The 17,843-nt window shown below is 39.7% G+C and overlaps 2 protein-coding genes across 4 annotated transcripts; one reads left to right on the top strand and one right to left on the bottom strand.

Moving 5' to 3' along the window:
• Positions 1 to 369: 369 nt before the first annotated feature.
• lgsn (lengsin, lens protein with glutamine synthetase domain) lies at positions 370 to 4,858 on the bottom strand. The gene is made up of 4 exons (XM_044029017.1): positions 4,673 to 4,858; positions 3,926 to 4,547; positions 3,098 to 3,264; positions 370 to 2,293 (listed from the first exon to the last, which is right to left on the bottom strand). The coding sequence occupies exons 1-4, from the start codon at positions 4,694 to 4,696 to the stop codon at positions 1,100 to 1,102; spliced, it is 2,007 nt and encodes a 668-aa protein (XP_043884952.1). The 5' UTR covers positions 4,697 to 4,858; the 3' UTR covers positions 370 to 1,099.
• A 1,996-nt stretch (positions 4,859 to 6,854) lies between these two features.
• Positions 6,855 to 14,649, top strand: ptp4a1 (protein tyrosine phosphatase 4A1). Of its 3 annotated transcripts, none has more exons than XM_044029030.1 (6): positions 6,855 to 6,997; positions 9,973 to 10,648; positions 11,419 to 11,511; positions 11,752 to 11,882; positions 12,219 to 12,293; positions 14,271 to 14,649. In XM_044029030.1, the coding sequence occupies exons 2-6, from the start codon at positions 10,544 to 10,546 to the stop codon at positions 14,386 to 14,388; spliced, it is 522 nt and encodes a 173-aa protein (XP_043884965.1). In that variant the 5' UTR covers positions 6,855 to 6,997; positions 9,973 to 10,543; the 3' UTR covers positions 14,389 to 14,649. The 3 variants fall into 3 exon arrangements, with proteins under 3 accessions (XP_043884965.1, XP_043884964.1, XP_043884963.1); XM_044029029.1 differs by having other exon boundaries at positions 6,855 to 7,011; positions 9,976 to 10,648; XM_044029028.1 differs by having other exon boundaries at positions 6,855 to 7,011.
• The last annotated feature ends 3,194 nt before the right edge of the window (positions 14,650 to 17,843 follow it).

The following is a 17,843-nucleotide window of genomic DNA, read 5'->3' as shown; positions in this document are numbered from 1 at the left end:
AATACTCTAAAATGCCTGAAGGTGTGAATGTTTTTTTTCTGTGTGGACTGGCATCCTGTCCAGGGCTTACCCCCAAATGTTGCCCTGTGTTCAGCTGGGATGGGCTCATGTAGAGGATAAGGCGGTAGACAATGGATGGATGGTTGAATTTGATACTGCCAAGCCCACGGATGGTGAAGCCAAAAGAAAGAAAAACAAAACACTGTTATGTACAGAGCAGTAGCTGCTCCAGATTATTAAAAAAAAAATTATAAGTTTAAAAAAAATATGCACACACAAGAAATTCAAATTGACCGTGCGTTTTTACCTTTATTTTGAAATGATTCTGACAATCTAATAATGTTGATAATAACACAATTTAGACATTTATATGTAAGCAGTGTTTCTCTTCATTTTATTTGTGTCAAAGGAGAAACTGTGTTTCAACAAGCTACAGTATAGCAACAACAAGCTTTCTAGATCAGCAATTCCCATAGTGTGGGCCACCGCCCCCTGGTGGGCCAAGGCGGTACTGCAAGTGGGCCGTGAAAGGTCCACCTGCAGTACCTGCAGTATTTATGTTTTATTAAATATAAATAAATAAGAAATAATGAGAGACAGATTTTAAGAAATAATTGTGTTATTTTTCTATGAAAGTTGAATGACATATTTCAACTGATCTTTTCTGCCTGTTAAAGTCTTCTTCATGATGTTGTTGGGTTTAATATAGTGACATTTATCCAGTGTCAGCCAGTCAGCATACAGGCCTAACATTTCACTATTTCTACTCAAAATACATTTGCAAATTTTAATCAGAAATTGTTATTTATGTTGATGGATAAATTAGTAAAAACCTCTCAAATATGACATGGAGCCCAGCTGTAATAACCACATGCATGTGTTGAAAGATATGCAAGTTCAGAAATAAACTGAAGTGGGTTGATTTATTATTAATCTGCACTGAATTACTGAATTCACATACTGTAAAACAATAATATATATATGGGAATCGTCGATCCTAGTCTTGTGTGTTGATCAGAGTTGATTTAAGGTTTGGACCTCAGAGGGTTTTCAGATTTCAAACTGGGCCCCGGCACTCTTCAGTTTGGGAGTGGCTGTTCTAGATGAAATACTCCAGGCATTTGTTCCTCTCATCATCCAGCTCTTGGGTCTCAATCTCATACTTTTTCATGGCGATGAAATACTGAACAAAAGGCTCTCCGAGCATGCTGCAAATCCTGTGATCATCCCCCAGTGCCTCTAGAGCGTCGTCAAGCTTCACAGGAATTGCAAATTCCTTTTGCTGACATGGGGCTTTGCTCAGAGCACTCTCAATGTTCAGGTTCCGTGTGATGCCGTCCAGTCCAGCAGCCACTGTAGCGGCCAGCACAATGTAAGGGTTGGCGATGGCTGAACCAAGCTTGTTGTCTATGTGCGTCTCCCTCCCACCATGAAATTTGATGTTGAAGGAGCTGCTGTTATCATTGCAGCCACAGGTGGCGTACAGCATCTGTTTGGGGTCTTTGATTGTCTTGGCAATGTGACTTCGGCAACCGAGGCCAGGTGACATCAGGCAGCTCAGAGCAGCAGAGTGGGTGAGTAGCCCAGCCAGCCATTTTCTGCCAATCTCAGACAGCTCGCCTACCTTTTCTCCACTGTGGAAGAGGCTACGTTGCCCATTAGCATCCCACAAACTATGGGAGAGCACCCCGGCATTGTAGAGGCCGTCATCAGTAAAGAAGCTGGCAATGTAGCTGTGTTTACGAGCCATTTCTTTGATGCCAGTGCGGAAGGTGAAAGCACTATCTGCAGCCGCGATCCCAAATTCTGGTCGCAGATTGATCTCCATCTGGCCGGGCCCGCTGGCAGAAGAAATGCTATCTATGTCTGCACCCATGCAGTACATGTTGTCCACCAGTTGCTGGAAGAAAGGCAGGTCGTGGTTGCTTAGCAGGGTGGTAGCGGGGAACAGGAGCATCTTTGGTCCGATCCGGTCCGGCGTTCCCAGGACACAGCATTCATAGGTGAAGGAGGAATGCAGGGAGAATCCCAAATTTTGGAGCTGGCCGAGGAGCTGCTTGGCAATGAGGCGTGGCGAAGTGCGAAGAGGGCTTCCTGTCACTGTGCAGGGGTCACAGATGACCCGGGCTGTTTGCTCTGCCCATGGTAGCACCCTGAAGGTGGAAAGGTCAGGAATCAAAAGGATATCACTGCTGAAGTTTGCGGTGTTGACATTGTCCACTTCATTGCTTTTAGGGCTCAGTGTTAGCTCCAAGTAACTTCTCGGCATTGGAACTCCATATACGGCTTTCTCCTGTGGATGCAACATTTATTAACTTAATCTTTACACTTTCTTTACAAAATATAGCTGAGACAATTGTGACAAGGCTGTGATTAGTCCAGAAAAGCTTAAAAACTGCACGCTTAGTTGACAATAAACAGTAAGATTAATATGCCTACATCCATTTTATAATATAATATATAATAAGAATATTTGAATATTATAATTTTATAATATTCAAATATTCTTATTATATATTATATTATAATTATATAGCTTTTCTTGGTTCTGTTCATTGAATCATTTTACCCATCCAACTGTATTTTAACCTGACTTTTAACATGATTGTCTCCACTCCCTGCTCTCGTTTGTTAGCAAGTACCAGTCATTCGGCACTTGTACAAGTTGCTTAAATGCTTAGTATTCCTGACACCTGGTGCTAGAGGTAGCTGTCCCAAATAACCAACACAACAACATTGCTGGCACTGTATGGATGTCGTACATTTTGAGCTTAAACGTGATTTGACTGGCTACAGTATCTGTGCTATAATGTTTGCGCATAATGAATAGTTTGGCTGGTGCATGCAGTGCAGCTTGGAACATTCTAAATTGTCTCTACTTCTGCACACAAGTCCCCATTTTAATTTGTGTCTGAATAAAATGAATAATACAATGTATGAATATGTATGAATAAAGAGAACAAGCTGTATTTATATAAATAGATAGATAGATAGATAGATAGATAGATAGATAGATAGATAGATAGATAGATAGATAGATAGATAGATAGATAGATAGATAGATAGATTGATTCATTTTGCACATTCATTTGCATACATGGAAGAAGCGGACTGGCACTGTCTTGGACCTGGACACCCCGTGGAGATCGGTGGCCTCAAAGCGGACAAAGGTGGTGTTCTCTCGGGCGATCTGCTGCTTGATCTGCTGCATGGCTGCAGTGAACCTGTAGTTACCAGAATACTCGACTGTCTGGTTCCTGTTATCTGTGGAAAACAATTTCAAATATCTGCAACAAACATTTGACAACCATTGATTTCATATTATAACCTTTACAATTTTGGGAAAGAAATATCCACCAATCCATGTTTTCACAAAAGTCAAATCCGAGACCATTACTGTTTGACTTGATATCAATATAGAATAGAATTAGGCATAATATAAGTGTATATAAATATAAATATAAATATAATAAAAAAGTGTTGACCAACACCCAGTGATGCACAGTGCTACTTAACACATACATAGGAAAAATATATATTTTTATCAATTATTTTTATATTAGTAATGTGTGAACTTGGCTTGTAACTGGAGAGTTGCCAGTTGGAATCCCAAAAGGACAAGGGCTGAGGTACCTCTGCTCCCCACAATCTAGAGGGGAGGAGGGGACACATCCATTGTTTGAAAAACTGTAATGATTCAGGAGTTTATTTGAGATGAAAAGAGTGACAGAAACAGTAAAAAAAAAATACACAGCCAGCTTTAAATTGAATTCATTAATTAAAATGTCCAATTAAAAATCAAAGCACAAATAAATGTCTTTAAAGCTCCCAGCAGTTTGCCAAAGGTTCAGTGATTTGCTAAGTTGTAGATTTTTCTAAATTTCAATCAAGGATGAACTTTTCTATAAGCTAGAACTTCACTGACCTGTATGAGAAGTTCCAGTCTCCTCCCAGGATCCACCACTTGCATATGAGGGTGCACTGACTCCTGGCTGCCTATTTGTGTTGCCATTAGACCTGAATGAGCTGGATGAATCCATACTGGGAGTCACCTGAATAGATGTGCTCTCCCTTCTGGAAGCTACAGAGTAGGGTTTGAATGTGCTGAGCACTCTTTGGGGGTTCCCATGTTCCTGCCATCCACTGGGCCTCCCACCACCATCTCCTCCACCCCTGCTGCTGCTCCCACGGAAGTACGTATAAGGAATCCCTGGCTTCCCCTCATCTTGTACCTGGATACTTAGCAGAGGACTGTCTCTCAGCCTGGTCTTCAGCTCCTGCATGGTTTGTCTGGCAACATCAGGTTCCTTTGTCCAGTCCTCCCCAACGGAGGGTTCATTCATCCTGTGATCACCTCCTCGCTCTGATAGCCTGTGAGGCAGAAGACCAGTTGAGGTCCTGGAAGGGGAGTGGATGATGGATGGACCTCCTCCACTGCTGCTCCAATCTACAGAAGGCACATATCTTCCCGTCACTCTCACTCCCTTCTTGCTGTTCAGGCTCATCCCTGTGCCGTCTGTTTGGTCTTTTTTTCCACTCTTGCCCTCCTGCAAAACACATAATGTGTCGGTCACAGGAATGGTAAAACATAAAAGATCAAGTCTGCAATGTGACCATACATGTATGTATACATGTGCATATAAAGCTAAAAAGTAAGGTGTTAAATTGTTACCTGGAAATCTTCAGTGTCATTCATTTTTCTGATTGAACTCTTTCATGAAAATGATTTGACAATTTGATAGCCCTCATGCAAAGACGGAGCTTCCCTCACACATTAATTTTTATAGACAATTGGTACAATAGAGATGGATAAGAAAATTCTTTTAGCCCCTGCAAACCCACAGTAGTCCGAATGGAAACTGGCACAGGCCGGCTGCTGATGGACACTGAGCCATGGAGCTTTGAGCTCATTGGCTGCTGGTGAGGACAATTCAGAGTCGCTTTTGTTTCACTGCAAAGGGAGAGTGCGGAGCTCAGCAGCTCTGTGTGAGCAAGTGTTTATTCCAGAGAAACGAAAAAAAAAACAACCACACGCTTACCAGTGCCAGACAATAGCTGCTGCTGTTGATACATTAAACAGCTGCTGCCTGACTGAACTATTGAATATTTCTTACAGAAGAATCTGAACTTTATGTTTTTCTCCATCAACAAAGTCTCTGATCACATGCTCCCAACACAGACATGAGCTCATGTTTCTAATCCAAAATAATGTTTCTTATTTACATGTCTACAGATTAACATTGTGGTATTTTAACTGCTTGTGGTTTGTTGACATAATGATAGGTGATGATAAGCTTCTCTGGTTGTGGATGTGGTTAACGTAGGAGCCATTATTTTGTTGGTATTTACATATATATATATATTGATTTGACAATTTTAAATTTCACCGCAATTACATTTTTTGATTATCTGTATTTTTGTAGTAATTTGTTAATTAAATTGCAGGTTTTGTCTTTGTAGTTTTTCTTTTTATTTAATATGATTGGTTTGGGTATAGAGGGAACATCACACATTATTTATGTGATGTCTGGCACACAATAATTCCATTATTCTTTTGTTTGCTTTTGGACAAAAAAAACACCACACAAAATGACAATTGACTGAAGATTATGTTTCTTCCCCTGCATTATATTCATATCCATGGTGCAATAGTGGTCTTTTAAGTACGTTTACTATGATTTTGCATATTATTTTTTTTACAAATGTCCACTACACAATAAAGCAGGGGCATTTCAAACTTGGGGGGCCCCAGGCAAAAGGGACCTGGATGTAAAGAATACAAGGAAATACAAGTGAAGGCAGTATGTGATGAATGTATAAACATGTATTTGTGAAACCTGTTCCACAGTCTGCTCCAGCTGTTTTTGACACTTTGTATATTATTTTGAAATAGTAAAGCTTGCTTTTGGGATCTGTGGTTTCTCTATGTCAATTTGTGTTGTTTTTTCCACTCCTCATGTTTTTTTGCAGGTCCTCAGCTGTTTTACTTTGTGCTCTTTCCTCTTTTATTTTGTAGGTGTGTCTTTCCTCCTGTTTTACTTCCTGCTTAGTGTCTCGTGTGTCTTGTTCTCATTCTCCTCCTTGAGTTCACTGACTTGCTGCTGACCATGTCTATGACGCATATTTACCAGCAATGACTGACATTTACTTTGTGTTTTTCGAGGTCATTATTTTTTTACTATTTCAATTCAGAATGTGTCATGCGTACATAATAATGTAATAGTTTTTTCATTAGGTAATTCAAGTCAAGTCCAAAGTATAAAGTCCTCTTTCTGTTTAGCTTGAAATGAGATATGGACAATTGGTGATGTATGTCCACGTGTGGGACAGTCCGGGGGCTAAATCAACTGGCCTGTGTGCAGCATGGAGATGGAGAGATGTCTGGGCACCTCACATTTTCAGGGTGGGGTTTCCAGAGCTCCATCAAGTTGGATAAACTTCTATGCAGGAAAAGCCAATTGACGTTTTCTATTTCTCTTCAAAATAATATTATATTTCAGTTGGGTCATACAATGTAGACTATATCCAAGTTGAATTGTCATGAGTTGTACAGAACTAGAAGGTGATAATGTGTTAAAATGTACGTGAACAGATATGTCAGTTAGTATGGAGAAAGAAGAATGAGCAATGAAAATATGTTTATATGCACCTGTTTCAGTAGATTGTGGGTAGATTATGGTTGATTTAAAGAATGTAACATATGAGTATGAATGTAATCTGCTACTTTTACGTTCTTTTGACAGTAATACGAAAGTATGAAACGGTGGTCTGATGTAGTTCTATGGGAGACACTGTTGTGTGCAAGGTGTAACTACAAAATGAGAAGTGTTTTATTTTGAAAATCCAGACAGGAAGTTATGGTAAAGAAGGGGGGAGACCACCAGGAGACTTCGGCTCCGTTTGGAGAAACAGCACTGGACTGTATGGTGAAGAACCGTTCACTAATTTTACCTTTTTCTGAGGACCGGCTGTATGATTAAGCTACAATCTTCAATGAGTAAGCATATCCCAGTAAGTTACGTGGTTTGTCTGTTTTTAAACGTGGCTGCCATTTTGTGTATGTGAGTTGTTCTCTCAGCGGTAAATCAGTACGTTACCGTTTCCAGCTGGCCTTTTCGATTGAAATCACGGCCTCCTCGGGTCTAACCCGGTTGGAAACGCACACGACTCGAATGCTTAAAAAAATGACCCATGTTTTAGCTTTAACGTCAATAAATGAACCCGGCACTTGTCCTGTTTATTTAGCTGTAATAAATGGTCGATCTGTGTTCTTCTAGGTGGAGCCGCTGTCAAATGCGTAGCTTCCCCGGCTGCTCCCCGGCCAATTAGCACCTAAATAAATTGACATATTTTAATGTGAACTAAATGAAACCGCTGTACGACATTTAGTCCGTGGGTTTTCACCCACACGAGCTGCCCGGCGCTCAAACGAGGCGCCGTGTTTATCGTCTGAAAACAACGAGCAGTTCTGCCCACCTCGTAACCCACAGGCCTCCACCGCTGTATGATGGCGCCCAGTCTATCCTCACACAAAGGACACTCCACAATCCTCTAATGGAGAGCTCTAAACTCGAGCTCGACCGATGTGGATTATTCTGTGACCGATTCCGAGCTGTAGATGTAAGGCATCTCCATCTTGGTTATGCACAATCATTTTAAAAAGAACAAATGACGCACTAAATTGCACAACCGTTGGTGTATGGGATGAGGGGAAAGTTTCCTATCACCGTATCCCTACTTAAATAGTAATTAATCAACATGTTAATATAATTATTTAATTATGCATCAGTACATGGCATATGTCATATTCTTAAATGTGGATGGATGAATCCTCTCCCTAATCCATCTGTATTTGCTTCATAGGAATACAATTTGAGAAGATGCTCATATGGACAGTCGTACGTTATCAGACAGCTTATAGATGCAGAGAATACAAATGCACTCTTGGCACACATGTTCATGAACATTATTGGTGTTAAAAGAAAGTGTTTCAAAATGTAATGCTACTAACACAGGTGACAAACCCCCAATTACATTAGCATTAAAATATTGGTGCTAAATGTCAGCTCATTTCCCAACATAAATCCATCTAAACTACAACTACAAAAAGTGTTTTATAATTCTGAGCTTGTTTTAATTATTTGAAAAAAAAAAACCCTCAAACTGATTAATCAACTATCAGAATGCTTTACAATTAATTCAGTTATCAATTAGTAATCATTTTATGGTTTAGTTGTTGCAGCCCTCATCTGAACCATTGCTGCTGTCCTCCATGTTAAAAATCACCCCTCTGTCTTTTTCTCCTCCCTTTTGTTCTTAGCGTGACGTTTTGTTTTGGGGGTTCTTTAACCAAAAATGCTGGTTTTCAGCCGGAAAATACCGGATTAATGAAGTAGGCTGAAGCGGCTTAGTTTTTTTTTGTTTAGCTGGAGAGCAAAACAGGCCTTCATTTATGACTCATTCCTGAAAGGTGTAAAGGCCAAAAACATGGTGAATATTTAAGGATTGGTGAAAGTGACAGTGAGTCAGATTTATGATGATGATGATGATGATGATGATTGGCGGTGGTGAACTCAGCCTGAGTGCATTTGACCCACATGTCGGAGATGACGCATCTTTTCTGTTGCTCTCTGGCAGTTTTTAGTTTTGCCACTGTTATTGTATTTAACATCAAGACAAGTAAGATGTTCTTTCCTGCTTTTTCATATTTCTTCCATGTTTGTGTGGCTTTCTTGTGACTGCAAATATTTGGTAAAGTGCATTTATTTGTTTTTCCACTGCAGCACTAAGCAAATACTGGGAGTTACTAGTTAACTGAGATAATCTTAGTCACCTCAGAAGAATGATAGGAAGGTGCAAATTAAAATTTGCAAATCAAATCACAATATCTGTCTGAAAGAAATTGCAATCAGACCTTTTCCTCAAAGGGTTTCTCTGCTGCTATTAATGTACTTGGTGTACAATTCTGATGTTTTGTGTGATTGTTTTTCTTATTCTGTTTTATTATTGTCACAGGTTAAAGTAATACAAAGAGCAAATGACAGAACTGTATGTCTTTCAGCACACTATGTTAAAATCACAATTTGTATGATTGAATCATACAAATTAGTATCATCTTCAGTCACAAAATAGTTTAGTGTCATTTCAACACTTAATAATCAACAGATTAATATGAAAATAATCGTTAGTTGCAGCCCTGATACATAGTATAGATTTATGTCTTATTTGCCTATTGATGGTCAACAGGGTAAATAATGACATAGGTCCGGCCGGTAAAAATGGCTACATCCCATATGATTGTGTGCCGGCATTGTATTGAACAATGAGCTGTGGAAAGCTCTTAAAACCATATAAATACAGTATATTACCAGCTGCTTTTGTTTCCTGTTGCATGATATTGGGGTTTAAGGCTGGTGTAAAAAGGCAGCTCTGGAAAGAATCCATTGGTTTGTTTTACTTGGGATTCAAAATGAGTTTCAGGTCCAGTGCTGGACTAACCTGACACTGGAGCCTGCAGTGTGCATGATGTAATTGTGCGACACTACAGAAATGTCATCACCTCAACAACATCTTATTTTTCTGAAAATAACTTTTAAAACATTCTCCAACATCCTCAACACAAGTTAGACTGCATTACTGAATATTTGTGATTATTGGTGCGCATGCTCAATGTTTTGTCTGTTTTTGGTGTAGCAGGGTTACAGCACCACATACAGCCCTGGCATATATACTACAGCTTTTAGAGTCATTTTGGGTGTTGCGTGTGTTGAAGACATTCCTTAAATGTCGTGTTGCGGATAACATTTTCAAAATGACAAAGAAAAAGATAATTCAGGGGAAGTGAAAAGCGGAGCACAGCCCCAGTGACTGTCTCAGTGTGAACCTGTCTTTCTTTATTTACAGTATGTCGGAAGCACATTTTTGTCATTGGAAAGATCTTTTTTGTTAACAAGCTGTTTTCCTGTCTTGCAGCAGTTCCGTGGTGTTCTGGGTCACACATTTATGGAGTTTCTGAAGGGCAGTGGGGACTACTGCCAGGCTCAGCACGCTGCATATGCAGACGAGTGAACAGCCAAACGCACCATCGATCTGAAGCACTTGAGCCACAGGAGGGACCCCGGAAAGTTGGCAGGACCGGGACACCTCCCAGAACCAGCGACAACTCGGCCTGGATGGGGTAACTCCACCCGCTGCACACTGCCCTCGTCGGCTTCCGCCTGGCCAGAATCAAGGTGGAACCAGCCTTGTTTTTATTTTCTTCCTTTTCTTTTCTTTTAGTCAAAGAGGAGAGGGTTTTGAATTTCTTTTCTGATTGTCCACCCCTTTTTGGTCGCCAGCCCTTATTTCTTTATTTCATTTTTAAAGCCTTGCCAACCTCAAAGAAGAACAGAGATTTTTTTGTGCCTGTGTTTCTTGAAGCTTGTTGGACCTTTTGCATTTGACATTCCTTCCGAGTTTAACTCAGTGTTTACATCGGTGTTTTCACTCTGTGGAAGACTTTTTTGGATTTCGTTATACATCTTGGTTTTTTTCCGTTGTCACGATGGCTCGTATGAACAGACCAGCCCCTGTGGAGATCACCTACAAAAACATGAGGTTCCTCATCACCCACAATCCCACCAATGCCACCCTGAACAAGTTCATTGAGGTAAGCTAGATTGTCTTAAACCAAAAGAAAATTCAACTAGAATATACTGGTGTAACTGTTTGAATGTATTAGTGACATTCTGGCTGTTCTTTTTGTCTTGTGATCCAAACATTAAGTTTTATCCTCTGTGTATATGATGAATTAAATAATCAATTTAAAATGAACGTTTTCATGAAAATATGCCAGATGTTAGCCACTGGCTATCTATAGTGGCATTTGTGTAGTCCCTAGACGGGTTATTGGAACATAATAAAACAAAGTACATGCATAAAAGGTAAGAATAAGATCAAGAAACACAAAGCAAAATGATAACAACAACAAGCAAGGAAAAGCAGCATAGGGTGTGTTACATCTAGCCAACAAGAATTTTGATAAACTTTGATTGCAATGTGAGCTTAACAAATGGCACAAAGGCAAATATTACACTCCCAGTTTTCACAATAAAGAAGGCTGAGGGCAAAGATGATGTTTTGGAAAACTTTTGAATCTACATGACATGATTTTAAAGTCTTAAAAAACATGTTTGATGAGAAGATAAAACAATAGAATAGTGGATGATAGAGTTTAGGGATGTCCCGATACAACTTTTTCACTAACGATGCGATACCGATATTGCAGCCTTGATTATCGATATCGATCCGGTACGATATCGGCACAATATATTTTTTTTAAAATAAAGCATTTTTAATGTCTTTTTAAACAGAGACCTTTTTGGTTTGATTTTTTTCTGTCTGGTTCTACCTCACTCATCCTCTGACGTATTTTTGCAGGAGCTGAAGAAATATGGAGTCACCACTGTCGTGAGAGTTTGTGAGGCCACCTATGATGCTAGCCTGGTGGTGAAAGAGGGAATCCAGGTCCTGGTAAGTTCCACTCAAAGTGGATTCATATTTATTAACCCATAGGGCCTTATCAGTTGGTCTTTTTTTCAATAATTAAAACAAGATTTCTGATTGTTCAGCTTCTTTAATGTGAATACTTTCTGGTTACTTTGCTCCATAGAGCAAAGCCACAGCCAGCTCTACACTCACACTTGTGGTGTTTTGGTTTCCAAGAAACTGGGCCAATGACGTTATTTCCCTCTCCCCCCTCTCCTTCTCCAGGATTGGCCTTTCGATGATGGAGCTCCTCCCTCTAACCAGATAGTGGACGATTGGCTGAACCTTCTGAAACTGAAGTTTAGGGAGGAGCCTGGCTGCTGCATTGCTGTCCACTGTGTGGCAGGACTGGGGAGGTGAGCACGTCATGTCTCATGGTGGGAATGGAATTAATACAATAGGCACTGGCAGAGAAACCATTACTTTCATGTCATTTTTAGCTTTCATGTTTTAGCTTCTACATTGTGAGGTTTGTTAGTAGTTAAAATCATAAATAGATTTTTTTATTTTTTTTGTTTTGGTTTTTAGAACACAAGTGATTCAAACACATCACATTTTGTCAGGAATCATTATGCAGCAGCTATTGCCCTTTGATTAAAATACATTCATAAATGTTTTTACAAACGTCATTGTTTTTTTTCTTGATTTAATTAATAGCTGTGATGTGAAAACAAAGTACTTTTTCTGTGCAGAGCTCCTGTTCTGGTCGCACTCGCTTTGATAGAATGTGGGATGAAATATGAAGATGCTGTCCAGTTCATTCGACAGTAAGTTCATGTAACTATTATTTTATTATTATTAATAATAATAATAATAATAATAATAATAATAATAAGAAGAAAAAAACCTGTCTGTTGTTTTGCTTGCTTTAAGCTATTTCAGCCTCCTAGCGATTTTAGCTGTCATGAAATAGCACCTTAAATGGAAGTTAACAGGAGTAAATAATTCTATTCATATTTAACTATTTAAAATAAGACCAATAGCTTATTCAAATAGGAACAGGTTGACATACATAACAGATAGAACACGACTGGGTCTCGCTGCTGATTTCCTGAATTCGTTCCTATTCACAAGGTCCTGTTTCTATTCAGCTTTAGATTTAACGTGATATTGATTCATTTAGTATGGATAGGGGGAGGAAAAAAAACATGGTTTATTGGCCACAGAATACAATTTTTTTTCCCATGAAATAGATATAATGTCCATCTATCCATCTTCTATCGCTTTATCCGCCACATGAGGGTCGTGGCGGGAGCTCTGCCAATCTCAGCTGACATAGGGCGATATGTGGAGTCACACTCTGGACAGTTTCCAGTCCATCACAGGGACACAACAACCATTCACTCTCACATTCACACCTACGGTCAATTTTAGAGTGTCCAATTTACCTGATCCCCATATCGCATGTTTTTGGACTGCGGGAGGAAACCACAGAACCCGGAGAAAAACCCCACACGGGGGAAACTAGGTATAATGTGCGCACTAAATGAATAATATTAACAATATTCTCATGAATAAACTGGAGAGCTGTACAAGTGAAGCGAGGGAAGAGGGCTGAAGCTTCGGGATGGACAGAGATGGTGTGATTACAGGTAACAACGTAACCCCACCTCCGCTTCGCTGAATGCATGCGCACTCCCGCAGCAGTGGACACAAACCCTGTCAGGCAGAACTACCTCGGCAGGACACTTGACCAGAACTGAACTGAACTGAATCAAATTGAAAGGCACAAATGTACCCATGCTATTACACATCCACTGTTTAAACTTAGTAATGAAGTGTATCTGGCATAATCTGACAAGTATATGTGTGATTAGTTTGGCTGTGCCACTGTGATGGCTGGTTGTTTATCAGTTCCTGTTGGTTCTTGTTCTCTGATTGTGATGTAACCTGCGTTCCTCACAGAAACATGGTGGTTTTGTTCCACATGAAGTAGATAAGGATGAGTCACGTCCGTAAATAAGTATGATATTGAGCTGATGAGAGTGACTCAGGTGCAGCGAGTGCTTTTCAAGGATGATGAGTCACAGCTTGAAATGTTTGCAGTAGGGATGACCACACCAGTGTTACTGATTACACACAGACTGACTTTGATCTCCAGGCTTTATAAAACCACACACACACACACACACCCACACACGCTAAGATTAGATAAGAAATGAGATGAACAGGTTGTATGTGCTTTCAGTTAATAATTCAGTGGATAATAAAAATATATACTACTTATATACTATAATTTTTAAATGGATATATTGATCGAAATTGTATTTTCTATATTCAGATTTTAAAGTGTGCTAGGAACTGACAGGCTGACTGTGAGGTGTGAGCCCCCTGTGCCAACCAGCCTGTTTGTCTAAGGCTGGTTCTCTGAAAACATGGTTTCCAGCAGTGGCACAAGAATACTGACAACTCAACATCAAGCTCACATATTAAAATCTCTGCCATAAAAATATATTTGTTGCCTTTCCCCACTGACAACTGTTGCTTTGGAGGTCTGTGCTGGGAGTGAGTGGTTTTTAAAATGTGATAGTGATATAAAATGGCAAACATTCTTAATATAGTAAAGCTGGTGCAGCACAGTCAGCACGAACTACTTGTCATGTAGTGACACTATAGAAAAACCTGCAGAGGCAGCGTTACTGTGATTCTGGTTGTTTGGACTCAACAGTGACGGCAGGTGATTTATGCTCTTTATATTCTTGATAATCAGCAACTGATAGATAATGTCTTTGCATTTCTTTCAGGAAGCGCCGAGGAGCGTTCAACAGCAAGCAGCTCTTCTACCTGGAAAAATACCGTCCAAAGATGCGCCTGCGCTTCAAAGATTCCAACGGCCATCGCAATAACTGCTGCATCCAGTAGAGCCAAATGCTGAGCCACGCCAACACCACACACACACACACACACACACATACACTAAGGAAGAGCTCAATCTAAAGTTGCTAGCTTATGGCAGGCTTGTTTTCTTAGTCATTGTGGTAAAATCATTTTATTTGGAAAACCATGCGCAGTAAAAAAAAAAAATGACTGTCCCAAAATCCAAGTGTCAAAAAAGAAAAAAGGAAAACAAGTTGTGTGAATCAGGATCGCAGTGTTTCCTCTTTATGTGCCCAAAAAAAAAAAGCATTAGAAAGGGCAACGCTGAGTCGTGTGTCATTGTAAGATGTTTGATGAACTGTTTTCTCCGTAAACGTTTCCCCAAAGACCTTTATTGGCCACAGTGCGTTTATATTGCCTGAGAATGTGCTAGAAAAAGATATCTTTAATTTCACGTGAGCAATTCTTTTGTCCCCTCCCTCATTCAGTTTTAGGGTTCCGTTTTCAAGACTGACTAGAAAGAGGTATGCCTTCCTTAAAATCAGATGGTTCATCCATAAATGCCTTACAATCAAAGTGGAACAAAGGCAATCGAGGCGGGAGTTGCCTCCTGCTGGCATTTGGAAAAAGGTTTCATTTTTCTACTCGGAACAAAAAAAACGTTGCCTTTGTCTCGTGCAGGAAGTCTGACACACACTTAAGCCCTTTCAGCAACTATTTTTTAATATAAAATGCTTAATTGTTGCAATATTTGTCAACTTAGTCTTGGAACTCGTACTTTTTCTTCTTTCCTCTATCAAATTTCCCATTTACTTATTAACTGCCATGTCCAAAATGTGATTTTCACTTTTTTTTTTCTTTTTTTTTTCCCGCTTTAAACTGGACTTCCAACGTCTGCGATATTTTGTATGCCTTTTATTTGATGTCCGTAACTTAAGACTTGGATACTTGATGATTTTATGTATTTGAAAAATGTGTACTATTATTATTAGGTTGGCTATTTATACTATCACTGGATGTGTGATTTAGTACCGTGAGCGACAAAGTTGTACCTGTTCACCAACTTGTGAGAGTACATTAAAAGATACACTGAAAATCAACAGTGAGGCATTAGAGTGTTTCTTGTCACAGCTCACCAGCCGATTGTTGTGCCGTTAATGACAGCATGGGAAGTGCTGAATATGACGTGTGTTGTGATGTGATGACTCACTGGTTATCGGTTGCTAATACTAACATGAACATTTTATGTGACCCAAATACATGAACCTTCTCAGGTTTAGCCATTTTTGAAAATGTCAGCACAAAGGTAATGTCATGAATTCAGCTTTCAGAAACATTTCAGAGACGTATGTGAGGAAACTAAAAGACACTGCAGCCCCTGTTTGTGGGCAGGCATGGTTCAATTTCGTCTTCAAATGAACAGATTGTCTCACAGACATTTATGGTCTTGCATAATCCCGCCGGTGTTTACCAGCTCTACATGAATTGACCCAGACTCATGTCATGGACTGACAATGAAGCCTTTAAAATGTCAAGGCACACAATTATAACAGGAAACAAAGTTAAATGTGAGAAAAGCTGACAGTGCAATAAATTATTTTTGCAATTTAGTCATAAAGTATAAAATAATGTTAATTTTCAACAAATGAATTAAATTCTGAGAGTTCATCAAGGTGAGACATTCACATGGAATAGCCAACAATAATTGAAAACAAATAAACCTGGAAAATTAGTGTAAGTCATCCTCTCTTAAATCTAGAGGGGGCAGCAGAGTATTATTTCTTCAGTAGAAAATCCCGCGTATAAATACTTCAAGTATGTAGACCAGGGGTCTCAAACTCAAATGAGCAGGGGGCCACTGCTGGCACTGTCATCTCAGTGGGGGGCCACTTCAGTGTTTGAGACGAGTATCAAAAAAGTGTTTGAGACTGTTTTCCACAGTCTCAGTTTTGTACAGAAGGCCTTCACGCTCTCATAGGCTGTTGTGATGAGCTGACCTGGACCCTGCAGCTTTAAGATGTTTAGTTATTGTGTTATATCCTCAAGGAATGCCAACTCCATTATCCATTTTGGACCATCTAGTTCAGGAACATCCAGTCTGCCATCTTCCATGAATCTCTTTACTTAACTCAAAAAATCTCTTCAGCACATTTCCCCTGCTGAGCCAGCACACCTTAGTAAAATACAGTACATCACCATACGATGCTTCGATTTCTTCCAAAAAAGCCCAGAACTGGCGGTGCTTGCCTCGACTGTAGCATCGCTGTCCTTTCCTTTCCAGCTTTGTGGAAAACTTCTTGCTGGGATAACAGTCCTCTTTGTAGCTGCTCGGCTCGCCTTTTCCTGTCATCTCCGCGGTATTTCTAATACTGCTCTCCGTGTTTAGTCGCGTAATGTCGCTTGAGATTATATTACTTAATAATATGACAAAAATGTCATAGTTTAGTATGTCGTCCAAAATGTGACAAGAAAGACATAGGTTAATATGTCATCCAAATTTGACAAAAATCTCATAGTTTAGTATGTCGTCCAAATGTGACAAAAATCTCATAGTTGAGTATGTCGTCCAAAATTTGAAAAAAAGTCAGAGTTTAGTATGTAGTCCAAAAATGTCATAGTTTAGTATGTCGTCCAAACAGTCACCAAAATGTCATAGTTTAGTATGTCGTCCAAAATTTGACACAATGTCGTAGTTTAGTATGTCATCCAAAATTTGATAACAATGTCATAGTTTAGTCAGTCAGTCAGTCATCATCTAACCGCTTTATCCTCCACCAGAGGGTCGCGGGGGGTGCTGTGCCAATCTCAGCTACATCGGGCAATAGGCGGGGTACACCCTGGACAGTTCGCCAGTCCATCGCAGGGCCACACACAGATAGAGACAAAAAACCATTCACTCTCACACTCACTCCTACGGTCAATTTAGAGTGTCCAATTTACCTAATCCCCACATTGCATGTTTTTGGACTGTGGGAGGAAGATGGAGTACCCGGAGAGAACCCACGCACACACAGGGAAAACATGCAAACTCCATGCAGAAAGGCCCTTGTTCCAACCGGGGCTCGAACCCGGGTCTTCTTGCTGCAAGGCGAGAGTGCTAACCACTATAACACCGTGTGGCCAGTCATAGTTTAGTATGTCGTCCAAAATGTGACGAAAAAGTCATAGTTTAGTATGTCTTCCAAAATTTGGCAAAAATGTCATAGTTTAGTATGTAGTCCAAAATTTGACAAAAATGTCATAGTTTAGTATGTCGTCCAAAATTTGAATAAAATGCCATAGTTTAGTATGTCGTCCAAAAAGTCACAAAAATGTCATAGTTTAGTATGTCGTCCAAAATGTGACAAAAATGTCATAGTTTAGTATGTCTTCCAAAATGTTACAAAAGTTTCATAGTTTAGTATGTCGTCCAAAAAGTGACATGAATGTCATAGTTTGGTATGTCGTCCAAAAAGTGACATAAAAGTCATAGTTTAGTATGTTGTCCAAAATTTGACAAA

The sequence above is a fragment of the Solea senegalensis genome, linkage group LG6, assembly GCF_019176455.1.
Source record: "Solea senegalensis isolate Sse05_10M linkage group LG6, IFAPA_SoseM_1, whole genome shotgun sequence".
In the NCBI taxonomy this organism is placed as follows: domain Eukaryota; kingdom Metazoa; phylum Chordata; class Actinopteri; order Pleuronectiformes; family Soleidae; genus Solea; species Solea senegalensis.
This window is presented reverse-complemented; position numbering and strand designations above follow the sequence as displayed.